The 16,151-nt window shown below is 41.4% G+C and overlaps 1 protein-coding gene across 1 annotated transcript; it reads left to right on the forward strand.

Annotated features, from left to right (window-relative positions):
- Positions 1 to 14,542: 14,542 nt before the first annotated feature.
- Positions 14,543 to 15,467, forward strand: LOC113606986 (olfactory receptor 8B4-like). The gene is given in 4 exon segments (XM_027081856.1): positions 14,543 to 14,754; positions 14,756 to 15,190; positions 15,192 to 15,388; positions 15,391 to 15,467. Coding segments are annotated over 4 exon segments (918 nt in total). The 5' UTR covers positions 14,543 to 14,545.
- Positions 15,468 to 16,151: the final 684 nt, after the last annotated feature.

Below are 16,151 nucleotides of genomic sequence, written 5' to 3' on the forward strand. Positions count from 1 at the left end.
GAAAGAGGCAATGCTTAGGAAAGGGACATTTTTCCTTCCATAGATGATTCAAGTTCCACTGGTTACACGGAGGAAATTTTTACTTTTTCTCAAACAAGTTTGTCCTTCCCATTTTAAGAGCCCTTTAAATTAAGATTCTTAAAACTAGAGGATACTCACATTTAGTGGACGTTTAGGATCATTTAGTTAAGTTCTATCATATTTCTGAGAATAGATACAGGCTTATGTACCTCCACCAAGGTTCATTAGTTATGCAATTACTCAGCAGGGGAACTGTGACTAGAATCCAGGCTCTTGATTTCTAATACGATTTCCTTCCATTGCTGTTCACTTTCTTCCTCCCTCAGCCCTGGAAGGTTTCATTTCAAATGTGAGCTGGTCTAGGACATGAAAGTCTGGTTCTGTCTACAGAAATTTCAGGCAACTTTTCAAGGGCTAATTTTAAATATCACATTTTTGCATGAAGGTAGGAGGTATAACATTTTGTTGAGATGGTCTTGGCTAAATGACCAGACAAATTCTTGAAGAATTTTGCAGAGTGTGTGGGGGAAGTGTGCTAGGACCTGGAGAGCAGCAAGCATGGTACCTCCTGAGACAGTGATGTGGAGCTTCTGGGACTTGGACTTTAAGGGATTTGGCCAGGCTGGGTGGAAGACCTCAGAGAACATGTCAAAGTTACGAAGGACAGGCTTTGGGAATTATTTCAAACACAATCATTTCCCTGTTTTCAAGTTGTGCTTTCAAAGCAAGAGTAGAGAAGGCTGCCACTCAGGGTGGTCAGCTAAGGATCTGGAGACTATTTCAGAACCATAGAAAACCTAGTGTTGTAAGTCAGTAATCCGGTCAGCACCACACAGCAGCCCGTCACAGAGGAAACGGCCACTGACTGTGACGGTACCGCTTCTGTCTGCTGTGTGCCTCTCCAGATTAACTTGCTGCCCTTTGTACTTTACTCCAAGCCCCGGGAGGATCCTGTCAATGGGCTCCCCGGCCCCTGGTTTCTGGTTGGGTTGGCATCACCAGACGAAATCAGAAGGTGAGAGGAGCATGATATTTGTGATATTTATTTCCTGGAATTCCTTCCAGCTGGGCTACAGTGTCAGGAACTGAATGCCCTGTTTCCTACCTGGTTACAGTAAATGCTCCCTCCTTTGTCTCTTCATGCCAAGGGTGGCAATGTCTCCTGGCTATTTGCTAGTCTTGGGAGCGCGATCATCCCTTTGTGGTTTCTCTCAATCACCTTTCTCTTTAAACCCCTACAAATAGTTCCCTTGTTATCTTTCTCAATCATTTTGTTTCAGTGGATCATCTGTTTTCTGCGGGGACCCTAGCTGACACAACTTGCAGTAAAGGGTGGAAGAGCTGTACAGCTTAAGTTTGTAGACCCACAGCCTAACGGTACTATGTAAAGGGAGGCAGGGTTGCCTTTTGTTTTTGTTTTTGTTTTTGTTTTTGTTTTTTTGCATTACGCGGGCCTCTCACTGTTGTGGCCTCTCCCGTTGCGGAGCACAGGCTCCGGACGCGCAGGCTCAGCGGCCATGGCTCACGGGCCCAGCCGCTCCGCGGCATGTGGGATCTTCCCAGACCGGGGCACGAACCCGTGTCCCCTGCATCGGCAGGCGGACTCTCAACCACTGCGCCACCAGGGAAGCCCTGCCTTTTGTTTTAAAAGAAAATTGTAAGCGGTAAATATTTTTTTTGGTGAAGCAACAATATGTGAAATGCTGTGAAAATAGCTTTGATTTATGAGAGTCTCTTTAGGAAAAGTCTCTTCTATTTGGAAAAACGAAGTGTGGATGGATATACAGTTTTGCCCTTTGGACTGTACAGATCAATAAGGGTGAGTTCAAAAGAATGAGAGTGGAGTGAGAGAACTGTGCTTTAGACAGCATAGAAAAGACGGATGGACAGTATGGAATCTGGATGACTGGGACGGGGAGGAGAGTAGCATAAAGACCTAGGAAAAGTATAGACTAGGGAATTGGAGGGTATAATCAAATTTGAACCCTCGCTTTTACTCAGTAGCTATGTGACCTTCACCAAGTTACCTGATGTCTCTGAGCAAATGTTTTCACAGGATTATTAAGAAAATTAAATGGCAAGTGCTCAGCAAATTTAATCTCCATTCCTGCTGGATCTTCTCCTCCTAGTGTCAGCACTTCCACTAATTTATTGTGTGACCTTGGGACAACTGCTTCATCTTTCTGGGCTCATGCTTGCTTATATGAAAAATGATTATGCTCTATCATTATTTCTACAATCTATTTACTATATATGTTTATTTGTATATTAAATGGGCAGTACATGTTCATGATAATTAAAATTATTACCAAAAAATAATCAGTGAAAGGACGTCCACTTCACTCCAATTTTCTGGTCCTTTTGTACCCTCCCTCGGGTCCATCACTGTTGCTTATTATATATTTATAGACAGTCTTTGCACGTATAGTATATGGTACCTGCACATACATACACACATGTTGCCTTTGTTTTCAAAGTCTATGAGCAGTTGCTTTAAACTGATGAAAATTAATTAGAAGAGGAGGGAATAAGGAATTATTATTGGATAAATAAATTAATAGAAAAGCAGATAAAATGTATATGAAGGGTCATGGGTAGCCCAAAAGAGGGAGAGAGAAAGGAACACTGTGAAAACAAGGAAGCACCAGCCCTGGTTACAAAAGTGTGTGCCCCAAGACAGAGCTCACAGCAAGAATTTGTTTTTTCTGATCTCTTGCCTCCAATTTGATTTTCATACTTGTGTAAAATTCTACCATATGGATGTATTATATACAATGAGCAATTTTCTACTGCTGTATACTATTTTAATATTTCCGAATTATAAATAATGCTTGATTAACAACATTCAATAAATCTTTGAGTCTCTCCCCACCCTATCAGAATATATTCCTAGACAAGGAATTACTGAACTATACAAGATTTCTTGAATGTTATTGCAAAATCCCTTCTTGAAAGTTTACCTCAACTTGCACTCTCACTAGCCGCGTAAACATATCTGGACTGTCTACTTTAGCCAGACTCTGTACTGGTTAAGGGCGGCACTCGTGAAAATTGATCACCTTTAATTTTGGTGGTGGTGGTGTTTGTATTATTGTCTCTTCCTTTTACATCTTTTTTTTTTCTCTACTTCATAAACTACTTGTGGTATCGGGATGGGTAAGAAAAGAGGGAGCAAAACTGAAAATGTTTTCTCCACCCTTCTTTTCCTTCCTTATATACTCCTTCTATTTCTTAAATGGCTCTTTCTTGGCTTAATCATATTGCTGGTAATCCTTTTAATTCTAGGAAGGGAACGTACTCTGGAGCCTTTATGTCTGTGATAATCTATTGTGAGGTGTCTTTCTGGAATATCTTTCTCCTACCCCCCACCCCCGTTCATTTCTGCACCTCTGCTCTGTGCTCCCACAGCAGAACACTGCAGTCAATTTATCAAGTGCTGGTCACAATGTAGGGTCCTTGCTCACTTTCTTTTCTGTATCCACCCCTACCACAAATAAGACTGTAGGTTTTGTGTGAGCAGAGTCCCTGGTGTCCATTTTGAGACAGTCCCACACCAAGCACAGTGCCCGGCACATGCAGAGTGGGGATTTAACAAATATATGTTGGATGCAAGATTGGAGCATCTAGCAGTTTTAGCAGCTGACAGAACAGGGGCTTCCCTGTTTTGTCTTCTGGCAACACATTCTTCTCTTCCAGCACACAGATAAACACATGCTTGGCCCCTAACATCCCATCACTGATGCCTTGATTGTACTATTCTTATGTTTAGTCCTGATCCCCAATTTTAGGCACATGCCACCTGGCGTCTGTAGCAGGAGCCAGACCCTATCATGATTTGTAAACCACAACTTTACACTTCTCTTAAGAGTAAAATGTACTGTGTTATATAAATGTCTTGTGTTACATAAAATGTATTGTATTATAGTAAACTCTAAATCACTATCCAATTGAACATAGAGCTTTGAGGGAAATTTTATAAAATACCAACAGTTGGGCATTCATTTTGTACTCCCCATTTTAACTAATATCCCAGAGACAGCATACTGAAGAAAAATTTGTACAATAAAGAAGTCAATCATTCATGACACTCCCAAATGGGGTATGACACTCCCATTTCCCCCAGAGTAACAGAGACTATAAAGTCGAATGATTGTGTTCAAAAGATAAATACACTTGGAAAAAAGTCACCAAGACCACAATCTGGTTCTTCTTTGCGGACCTTGCAAAGCACCATTTCCTCAAAGCAAAGCTTCCTTTTTCTTTACTCACACAAATGAATATATTCTATGTCCTCTCAGAACTGCTTCTGGGGACATTTGATAAAACAAGAGTTTTTGAAACTTTGCAAGTTCCTTAGTAATTTACTGGGGAAGGTTACCACTTTTTCCTTTGTAATTAGAAGTAAATTGTGGGGAGACATTTTGAAACTATGAAACGTCATGTTCCTTTTCAATCTTTCACACCCTAGTTTTAGCATCCATTGATGATGCCTGCCTGAATCTATTACTCTGATGGTTGTAAAATGGGGCCTGTCTAACTCCATCAAACCTTTGTTATTTGTTAGCCTGCATTTTCTCAGGAAGAACCTTTATTTCTTCTATATTTATTCATTCATTCGTTTATATCATTGTGGACTCATACATTCTAATTTTATCTGAGTTATGATTCATTATTGTCATTATTTACTTTGATGCTCAATTTGTCCATGATTTGTCCAGTGTGACCCTCCTCACACTGGATCTTATGTCCTTTTAATATATCTCCATTAGATTTTGAGCACTTTATCACTTTCTGGCAAAACAATCAGGCTCATCCTGTACTTCCCCTGCCCCAGCACTGATTCTACATAAAGACAAATGGTGTTTAAATCTGAGATATGACTATTAGGTGAAATGAGCTGTATTTAATGTAATTCTGCAAGCAGGTATTTAATGGGAGAATATTCGTGTTTGTAAAGTACTCATTTATATGTTTGCTCTTTGAGGATACCTGTCTATGTATAAGTGAGACTTGCTTTCTGTCAATAGGCCAATGCTCTGTGTCCCAAACCCGATGATTCCGAAGTGTCACTTCTCACCGCTTTTTACCTGCTCACATGACAGTTTCCTAGGTTCCCATCAGTGACTTGTGAGACTACATGAAAGGAAGAATTAGGCCTGGAGCGGGAGGAAAAAAGCCCCGAGACGCTTGTCCACACATTTGGTTGTAGATGCCATTCAGTCTGGCCTCCTTAAAGATATGACTCCTTGTCCCATTTGCCTCCTTCATTCATGTATCTTGCAATGACTGTGATCTGAGAATGAAGGTGGACAATATTTTCACATTCAAGGAACTCATGTTCTTCAAACAGTAATAATAACATTTTATATGGGTTCTCATTTAGTCTTCCCTACGACTGTATGAGATAATTCTCTCTGCTTTATAGATGGGTAAACCGAGGCTTCAAGACATTAAGGAACTTGCCTAAGATTGAATAAATAGTAAGCGGTGGAGTAAAGAACTGAATTTAGACTGTCTGACTCTGGTGTCCACACTCCTACCTTCCAGAGGCTCAATCTGCATGTGTAAGAAATAGTGATGCACGTATATGCATCTCGTGCCAAGACCAAGGTCTTGCTGCCTTTGAGCTGAACAAGTCCATAATTCACTCTCATTTGAAAACAATTTGCCAAGAACAAATGTCAAGGGAGACACACTAAAGACTCTTCTCCTTACTCACTGCACTGACCTACTAGGGTCAGTAATATAAACGTGTGAGACCTCCTGGACTATGGTAATATGGATTGTGAAGTAATATATTCACAGAATGTTTATTTGAGGTTATATTCCCAACCTCAGCTAGGTGATCTAACACATGCTGAGAGCTTAATGCCTGACAGATACAGAAGGCGCTAAATAAATGTTGAATGAATCCTTAGTGGGATCTTAAAATACTAAATTATACAGTGTTTTGTTTTTAATTTTTTGAAATAATTTCTTCTTAAATTTGCAAAAGCAATGCTTGAGTGTTGTAAGAATATGTAAATGTATAGGTAAGCAAAAGATTAAAAAATCTATGATCTTGCCACCTAGAGATAACTAACTACTCTTAGGATTTGGGTGTATGTTTTTTCAGAATATTTGTGTGTGTGTAGTCGTGATGGCTTAAATTGGTTTGCAAAGACAATACACACATAAACATATACAAACACACAAAAACAGATGTGATATTATGTATGATTTTATAACTATTTTTCATCCTGTAACACATTGTAAGCAGCCTCTGTGTGATTAAATATATATGAAAATCATGATTTTTAACAGCTGTACTCATTATGTTTGAAGCTGTAAGGTCAGTGGAATGATGTGAAATGTTTCTGTTGGCTGCACAGAAGGACAACATTGTTTCCTTCTTTTCAAAGAACTTTTTAACAGTGATGTGTTCATCTGAGGATCCTAAATTCCTTTTCTAAGAGTAGCTTTCTCTTTGATTTATTCTCATGTGTGACATTCTGCACATCCCTCCCACCACCTTAGTTCAGGTTTCCTGGTCTCCAGCCCCATCCTTCTCCTTCGCCCTTTACCAAAATTGAAAGACAAGTCTGGAGATGTCAAGGCTCTCCCATTTTGCTCACCATCAACTACAGTGAAGTCCAAACTCTGGTGCTAACCACTTTGGGCTCCAAATGCGATTCTAGCTTCATTTATGCTTTACTTTCCCTAGTGGGGGAGAAGCTTCTATGTCCCAGGCAGGTAAATGAAGAAGCAACCCTTTCTCTTCCCCCTTATTCTCCCCACTTCACCCCAAAGGAGAGGATGGTTTATAGCAGGGGTCCCCAACCCCCAGGCCACGGACCACCAGCTGTCAGTAGCCTCTTAGGAACCGGGCTGCACAGCAGGAAGTGAGTGGTGCACGAGCAAAGTTTCACCTGACGCTCCCCATCGCTCGCATTACCGCCTGAACCATCCCCTCCATCGCTCGCATTACTGCCTGAACCATCGCCTGAACCATCCCCTCCATCGCCGGCATTACCGCCTGAACCATCCCCTCCATCGCTGGCATTACCGCCTGAACCATCCCCTACATCGCTGACATTACCGCCTGAAGCAACGCCTCCATCACTGACATTACCGCCTGAACCATCCCCTCCATCGTTCGCATTACCGCCTGAACCATCCCCTCCATCGCTCGCATTACCTCCTGAACCATTCCCTCCATCACTGGCATTACTGCCTGAACCATCCCCCACATCGCTCACATTAGCGCCTGAACCGTATCCCCATTCCCCCGCAACCCTCCACCCCAGCCCCGTCTGCGGAAAAACTGTCTTCCATGAAACTGGTCCCTGGTGCCAAAAAGCTTGGGGACCGCTGGTTTATAGGACTGATCAGAAATTGGGAAAGTTAACTTATAATGTGGCTTAGTGTGGCCCAGCCCCCTTCCTACAGCCCATCTCATTTCTAGTTAGGACAGGCACATTCTCAGGATCTCCACTCATCTGTTCCATCTGCAACTCTGTTTCTTTGTCGAGAACACCAACAGTTCTCCAGCTCAGTTTAGACCTGGATTCATAAATTTAGTCTATGGTGTGCAATGAGAGAGCTATAGGGTCCTTGGATGTAGATGTACAACCAAGCTGGGTCTTCCAATCAACCTTATCAGCAATAAAGCTGGCTTTTTTTTTTTCCTGTCTGACTTCTGTATCTAATTTCTCAATTGATTCTGGACTCAGAGAGGGAAGAAGGATATAATTTACTATCAACCTTCATCTAACCCAGCTACCTCCCACCCCTCTCTGCCATGTATACGATTCAAGTCTGTGTCATTTTCCATTCCCCAAATTTGCAGTGCTTCCCCTCCCCCCCAAATGACCTTTAATATTTCCTTTTGTGATTCCCTTTGCCCAGAACATCCTCCTGATATTCTCTGCTGGTAAACTTCTACTTATCATTCAAGACTAATAGCAATGCATTTCTAAAACCACATCATAAAGCAGACTGTGTGTTTCCATAGTAACGATGTAATAATTGGAGACTGTTTCCGAATAAAGATCTGTTGCAAAATCAAAGATACACTTTCCATAATACTATATAAATGATTTTCTTTTTTTCTTTGCGGTACGCGGGCCTCTCACTGTTGTGGCCTCTCCCATTGTGGAGCACAGGCTCCGGACGTGCAGGCTCAGCGGCCATGGCTCACAGGCCCAGCCGCTCCGCAGCATGTGGGATCTTCCCGGACCGGGGCACGAACCCGTGTCCCCTGCATCGGCGGGCGGACTCTCAACCACTGCGCCACCAGGGAAGCCCTATATAAATGATTTTTAAGAGTAAATTATTTTCCACGTTTTACAAGGTACGCAGAAAGCTATTCCATTTTATAAGGAATTGCAAAGACAACAAAGTGTATACAGAGCCCATGAAAAATAGAACCTTATAATAACAATGACCAATATAAACACACACTAGCAATTTAATCATTAATAAAAATAATTTTTGTGTCATTAGCTTTCTTAGATGTTAAACATAATCCTTATTATTATTTGCTCTTGTTGTTATGGCCCACAGAGCATTAAAAAAGCTGGTGAGACAATTAATCAAATGCATTTCTGTTTAGCTAGAAAAGCAGCTTATTAAAGAAAAGAAGAGTCATTGGAGAATTGAAGGTTTAAAAAACTTTGTGTAGGAGTATGAAGAATGGTCTCCAGAATCTGGAATGTGTGTTCACTTCATCCTCTAAACCACATCCACACAACAGTTCCCTGGAAGGGAAAAATCATTCAAAATAAAGAAAATCTCTGAGAGTTTGTTACACCCTTTTAAGAAGGTGATTTTGGCGGGTGTGTCTGCCTTCATCACAGGGATGTGAGAAAGTTGCCCCACAGCCTGGAATGCTTTCCCTGAATCCACTCCCCGCCCACATTCCCCTTAATCTCCAGTCCCTATTCTACCAGCCAGGGTTCTGGACTGCAGACAGCAGACATTGATTCTGGTTAACTTCTTCAAAAAAGGGAGTTGTCAAGAAATGGGGTGGCTCACAGAATCTTAGAGCAGACTGAGGAACCAGTTTCTGGAGGCAGGCAGCAACCAGGGGAAGCCAGGTGGTGGAATCACAGCCAAGTTACACCTCAGAACCATCTGGTTAGGCTGAGCTGGCTGCTCCTGCTGGCACCAGCAACACCTGATGTTTGTTATTGACTGATTGATTTTTTCTTTTCTTTCCTTGTGCCAAAAAGAAATATAAGTTGTTCTTGTTTCTTGTGTCACTTGCCCCAGACTCAGAGACCTGCATGGGAACATCTGAGCTGAGCTCAGGTCTTATGTTCTCTGGAGAGATTTCACGGAAAGAGGCCAAGTCCTGGCTCCATCCAAGGCCCACACAAGGGCGGATTCCCAAATGCAGAAGGAGTGCCAATGCTGGACAGTCACAAACAAACAACTATTTTTATCCCTACTTACTTTTTGGGTTTAAACCTGAATTTCACTTCCTCAGGGAGGCCTTCCCTGACCCTCCATTAAATGGGTTCATAGCACCCCATAACTTCTTCCTGGCACACTGACTGTATTTCTAATTGATTATTAGAAGTATCTGTTTATTCTAGGTTTCTCCATATAAATTACATGTTTGAAAGAACAGGGACTATGTACGTCTGTTTCTGCTGTTGCTTTATTTCTAGTGCAAAACACAGGGCCTAGAATGTGGTAAATGCTCTCTATATATCTGTCGGACCTTCTTTACTTCTACATTTCTTGGGTTATATTTCTAAATGATATTTATTTCCCCATCCCCCTAGCTGATGTTGGCTTCTGGATAATTTCTACTCTCCAAGTTACTTATTTTCTCTTTACCTGTGTCTAATAGGCTGTTTAACATATTCATACAGTTGCTAATTTCAACAATCATGTTTTTATTTCTAAAAGTTCTATTTGAGGGAATTCCCTGGTTCGGGAACTAAGATCCCACAAGCTGCGCAGTGTGGCAAATAAATAAATAAAGTTCTATTTGAGTCTTTAAAAAAATATGCCTTGTCATTTTTGATTTTTCCTTCATTATACTTTTGATTTTTTTTCCTTTGAATACATCAAGTACATTTTTTTTGTATTCTGTCCCTGATAAGCCTAATAGTTTTGCAGGTCTGGTTGTACAGATTGTGATTTTTCATTTATGGTGATTCTCATCCTGGTGGCTTATTTTGTGTTTGTTTAGTGGTTTTCATTAAGAGCTTATGATCCTTGGATATTTATCTGGGGAAAGCCTTTGATATCTTGATTTAAACTGTATTTTTCCAAGAAGGATTTTTTTTTGGTTATATATGTAATATGAATTTTCCACCTAAAACACAGAGGTGGTTAGAACTTTTCAGGGGATACTTTATCTCTTTGTCTGCCCTTCTAGAGCCAAGGCCAAGACAGATACATATCTCTGCCCTCTTCCTGTGTGAGCTTTTCTCTTCCTCTAATTAAGCCATGGAAGATGTTTCCCTTTGGGGATCTAGTATTATGCATCAACAGGTTCCAAACTTCCAACCTGCTTGATTCCCAGGCTTTATCTCTTATGTCCTGCATAGGTAACCCAATTAAACTCTGACTCTGGGCCACAGGGCATCTACTAGTTCCCCAAGGGCAAACCCCAGGTTCAGTGCTTGTGCACCCCTCTGGATTATTACATCCTTATTTTTTCTCTTTTGCTCTCATAGGAGTTCACTTAGTTTCTGCCAGTTCAAAAATTAACAAATAGATGATTTTTATATTTTATTCTAAATTCTTGGTTTTGTTATATCAGGAGAGATTTTTCTGAATATAAAGTTTGCAAGATTGCTGGAAATAGCTAACCTTAATACTTATTGGATGATGAATAAATGAATACACTGACTTCTACTCTAATGAACAGAGATAATTCTTTCTTACTCTTCCATTGCTAGGTCATTGCTACACATCTGTTAACCTGTTATTTAAGAGGGGGAAGTGCAGTGGGTAAGAAATTATGTACTAGAAAGAAATAACTATTTTCTTCACAAAAATAAACCTCAAAAACATCATCTAAATATGGAACTGGAAAAAGATTTCTCTGAGTAGTGAGGGGGAATTAGACCAAGTAATCCTGACCTGTACTAGAAACTGTCCTGGCTCCTAGAGGGCTTCTGCTCTCCCTCAACATTGGATAAACTGCCATAAACTTTCTGCTTTGTGGTGTTTTTAGAGACAAAGCCAGAGTGTTCCAACATGACTGAGATGCTGGGGATGACAAAAGAGGAATAAGAGTACAGGGAGAGAGAGAGAGAGAGGGAAGGAGGGGGGAAGGGGGAGAGAGAGAGAGAAAGGGAAAGCTGTATTCTTTCATGACTGAGTCACAAAGCATCACTTCTACCATACTCTTGGTTTGAGAAATCCCAAGTCCCTGCCTAGATGCAAGGTTAGAAAGCATAGACACCATCTCTTTATGGGAGGAGTGTTAGTTTCATTGTACCAAGAGCATGTGGGATGTAAGATACATGTATGTATGTATGTGTATGTGTGTGCTGGAATGGCCATCTTTGGAAAGAATAATCTGCCACACATGCACACTGTCTAGTTGTTATAAACATAATACATAGAAAACATCCAGCATAATGCCAGGTGCTCTGCAGTTGCTCCATAAGCATTAATTCCTTTTCCTCTTGATTTCCTCCCTTTTATATGAGAAACAAAAGGGGGTTTTAAGAAAAGTAAGATAGATGAGAAATAAAAAAGGTACTTTTGCATGTGTTATCATACTGAAAGTTGGTAGGTTAGTAAATCTCCATTTTATAAATTAGGGAATTATGCCGCAAAGGTGTTTAGTAATTTTAGTGTTAAAGTAATTCCGCGGGATGATTTATTAAGATATTCATTTGTTTTTGTTCTCCATTTGTGTTTTACGTAAACTTTTAATTGAAGGGTAACATAAGAACACAGTTGGATGAATTTTCACAAACTGAACACATCCATGTAACCAGCATCCCTGTCAGAAACAGCACATTGTCAGCAACCCTGAAGCACCCTTCATAGACCTTTCCAGTCACTAGTCCCCAACTGACCAACCATGAATAACTGCTATCTGACTTCTAACATCAAAGATTAGTTTCCTTGCCTTTGAACTTCATATAAATAGAATCATAAAGTATGCCTTCTTTTGTCCTTGGCTTCTTTTGTTCCATAATAGGTTTGTGACGTTTATCTGTTTAACTTTCATGAAACTTTTTGGCATGTTTTTAGGGTATACATGTGTATACTTATTTTTACTCGGTATACATCTAGGAGTATAACTGCTGGGTCAAAATGTATGTATATGTCCAAGTTTGTTAAATACTACTAATCAATGTATTGTACCATATACAGCAATATACAACAATATTATACCATGGTACCAATGACTGCAATATAGAATTGTACCAATGTTTTATTCCTTGTTCCTATGTAATTCTTCTCCCCCTATTCCCCTTCCACATACTTTCAGCAGGTAACTACAGTTTTAACTTCATTTGCTTTAGGGTTTTTTGCTAGGTATAAATCAGAATCAGCCCGAAGTTAATGCCTTCCCACTTTTAAGCCAAAATCTACTGATGAGATAGTACTGGTTGGCCAGGAAGAGTAGGTTCAGGGAAGGAGAACTCTCAAAGTAAGGAGGGTGAAGGACAGAGAGACTCCCTTGGTCAGAAAGTGGATAGAAGTCAGTGGGTCTAGGAGACAGCAGGAGCCAGAGGACCTGAATAGCTGCTTATGCTCTTTTTAGTAAGGTGACCATATAATTTGTTATCCAAATCCAGACACTTTTGAGAGTGAGAAGGTTTGCTATTAATAATTATACAGGGATAATGGATGTAAATCAGGACTGTTCCAAGCAATCTGGGATTATTTTAGGCAGCTTCAGTGGAAACTTACAAATGTAGTTGCTCACATATCTTTGAATATTTCTTAGAATATTCATGTAGCAGATCACATGGAGAACAATTTTGTCATCTGGAGGATGACAGGATTAAAACCTTTAGGTACATCTCCTGTTAATACCTTAGCCTGCACACATCCATCGAGTAACTTTGTAAAGGGGCGTGTGTGTGTGTGTGTGTGTGTGTGTGTGCGCTTCTTTGCATATGTGATGTGATATTTTAATCTCTTCATATATAGTAAAAGCTGGCCTATGGCCCTTAGTAGAGCTGAGGGTAGGTGGTGTTTGGGGCGGGGGGTGTCTCCACTGTTCTGAGCAGCTCATGGTGCTAGAAACATTTTGTCTGAGGTGCTTTCCATATCACCTACAAGTCTGACCTAACTTTTTTTTTGTCCTATTCTCAAAACTCCTTTTGAAAATTTAGAAATAGTGGCTGAAATTAGTTTGGGATCATCCTCTCTTAATGTCAAGTGTAAGTGTCAAGCTTTAATGAAGGATAGGAAAACTGAGGGTCCCCCCCTCCAATTCAACACTAAACAACATGAAGTCCTTGGAGATAAGGAGAAGTCTGAGTAGAACACCTGCGTCCCAAGATGCTAGGTAAACATCATCATCCAGGCTGTAAACAAAGACAGTACAATTTCTTCCCTGTAGGGACACATCTCTGAGAAATTCCCAGGGGGTTGAAACTGTATCTAATCAGATCCCTGAGACCATCAAGTAGCATAAAGTTCTTCATGATATGCCAGCTGGGGTTCTGGTGAAAATGAGCCTTGCTGTTTTTTTTCTCCTAAAGTTGATGCATATACCATCTGGGAAAATCCACAAACAGAAATCTTGGTCTGTTCCTAGAGCACCTTGGAGACTGGGGTCTGTAAAAGCTCTGATTCTCAGCACCAACGGAATCAGAAGAGTTAAAGCTTGAGGCTGTCTTCTTTATGCACTAACACCATTTTCTCCTTTGAGATAATGGAAAAAGAGATTGCATAGGGCCCAGGACTTTGGGGGGCAAGGAGGAGGAAGGTGAATGTCTGACTCCTATTTTCCTGATGGCTTTCTTTTAAACTCACAAATAAGGGGTCTGGGATGTATTGAGCCCTTCCCTACTCTTAACACTGACTCTGGTGTGAAATGCAGTGAAGGGACTGAGAGGAGGAAGGTAGGAGGTGCAAACAGAGGGGACACTCTTGGCTTTCTCCCCATGGCGGGAACCCCGTATCTAGTTGGGAGAGGGAGGCAGGATGAATGGAGACAATGGCGACAGGAGAGCTCCTGTCTCTGAGCCTGAGGCAGTGGGCTCGGGTTGTACTCCTGCTGGCTCTTGGAAGGTCTTTCTGAGAGCTGCTGGGCAGCCGATTCAGGGGCTCCATCCCCTCATCTCCCAGGTGGGGACAGAACTCTTGCTGCCCATGGTAACAGACTCTAGCTTGGATTCACGATCAACCCAGGGGAGCTGAGATATAGCCACAGACACATTGTCAATAGCCTGGTGGGGGGGGGGCATAGATGAGAGAAGAAAGGCACAAAGGAGGGCATCCATGCACTGGCTCATCTTCTAGACCTTTCTTCCATCAGCCATGCTTGTGCCTATAACCAGTCTATGTATTTTGCCCCTTGTTTCCACAGACAGCTCCCCAGAAGAGAATGGCTCTGAGAAACAGCTCCTCAGTGACTGAGTCTATCCTTGTGGGATTATCAGAACAATTAGAGCTGCAGCTTCCCCTCTTCCTACTGTTCTTAGGGATCTATGTGTTTACTGTGGTGGGCAACTTGGGCTTGATCACCTTAACTGGGCTGAATTCTAGCCTTCACACTCCTATGTACTTTTTCCTCTTCAACTTGTCTTTTATAGATCTGTTTTTCCTGTGTGTTTACCCCCAAAATGCTGAACGATTTTGTGTCAGAAAACATCATTTCTTACGTGGGATGCATGACTCAACTATTTTTCTTCTGTTTCTTTGTCAATTCTGAGTGCTGTGTGTTGGTATCGATGGCTTATGATTGCTATGTGGCTATCTGCAATCCTCTGCTGTACATGGTCACCATGTCGCCTCATGTCTGTTCTCTGATGATGTTTGGTTCGTATGTGATAGGGTTTTCTGGGGCCATGGCCCACACCAGAAGCATACTGAGACTGACCTTCCGTGATTCCAACATCGTTGACCATTACCTGTGTGAAGTCCTCCCCCTCTTGCAGCTCTCCTGCGCCAGCATCCATGTCAATGAGCTGGTGTTTTTTATTGTTGTTGGCGTGGTCATCACAATACCCCTTATCAGTATATTCATCTCACGCTTTGATTCTCTCCAGTATCCTCCGTATTCCTTCCACTGAGGGCAGGTCCAAAGCCTTTAGCACATGTGGCTCCCACGTTGCTGTGACTCTGTTCTTTGGGTCAGGGGCATTCACCTATTTGAAAACCTTTTTTCCTGGATCTATGGACCAGAGTAAATTTGCCTCAGTCTTCTACCCCAGTGTGGTTCCCATGCTTACCCTCTGATCTACAGTTTGAGGAATAAGGATGTTAAAGTTGCTCTGAGAAAAACCCTGGAGAGAGTGCTCTTCTGATGGTTCTGTTTGTATCAGTTATGTACCAGTAAGCATCATACTCAAGAATCTTTTTATATACAGGTGTAGGAATTTTAATCTTGTTTCCTTAAGGGGGATGTTCTCTCTACTTTAAAAAATCGCACATCCCTTGCTTATACTCTTTTTGAGGTTTATACTGGTTCACTGCATGCAATTTAGCATCTATTAAGTGCCTATTGTTTACTGGACTCTATACTAGGTCCAAGAGATGAGCAAGATGAGGCTCTATGCCTTCCATCCTTTTCTTGGTAGGCTAAACGGGTTTGTCCAAGCAACTTTTCTGGCTGGGAGATGGGGCAGGTGGTGGCATGAAGGTCCAGGAGAGTGAATTTATTTTTTCTTCAGTTATGGGAGCAGGCTGACCAAAGACGAAAGGTAGATCTGGGCCATAGGTAAGGTAAGTCTCCCAACTCTTAGAGAGGTTGCTTGGCGAGGAAGATTGTAAATCATCCCTTTCATATACATCCATGTACACACAAGAGAACGCCTCACTTAAGAGTTCTCTACATGGCCTGAAATGTAAAGATAAATCAAACCTAAAATCTTTCTTTTCAAAGTTTCAAAACTCTTAGGCCATGGATTGGTAACCATGGGGTAGGTAGCTTATAACTGAGCCAAATTCTTGGGCCCTGGGCTCTAAGGCTGAAAGCAAAAGAATAAGGG

This window comes from Aethalodelphis obliquidens, unplaced genomic scaffold (assembly GCF_003676395.1).
Source record: "Aethalodelphis obliquidens isolate GAN/ISIS:26980383/991018 unplaced genomic scaffold, ASM367639v1 scaffold46, whole genome shotgun sequence".
Taxonomy (NCBI): domain Eukaryota; kingdom Metazoa; phylum Chordata; class Mammalia; order Artiodactyla; family Delphinidae; genus Aethalodelphis; species Aethalodelphis obliquidens.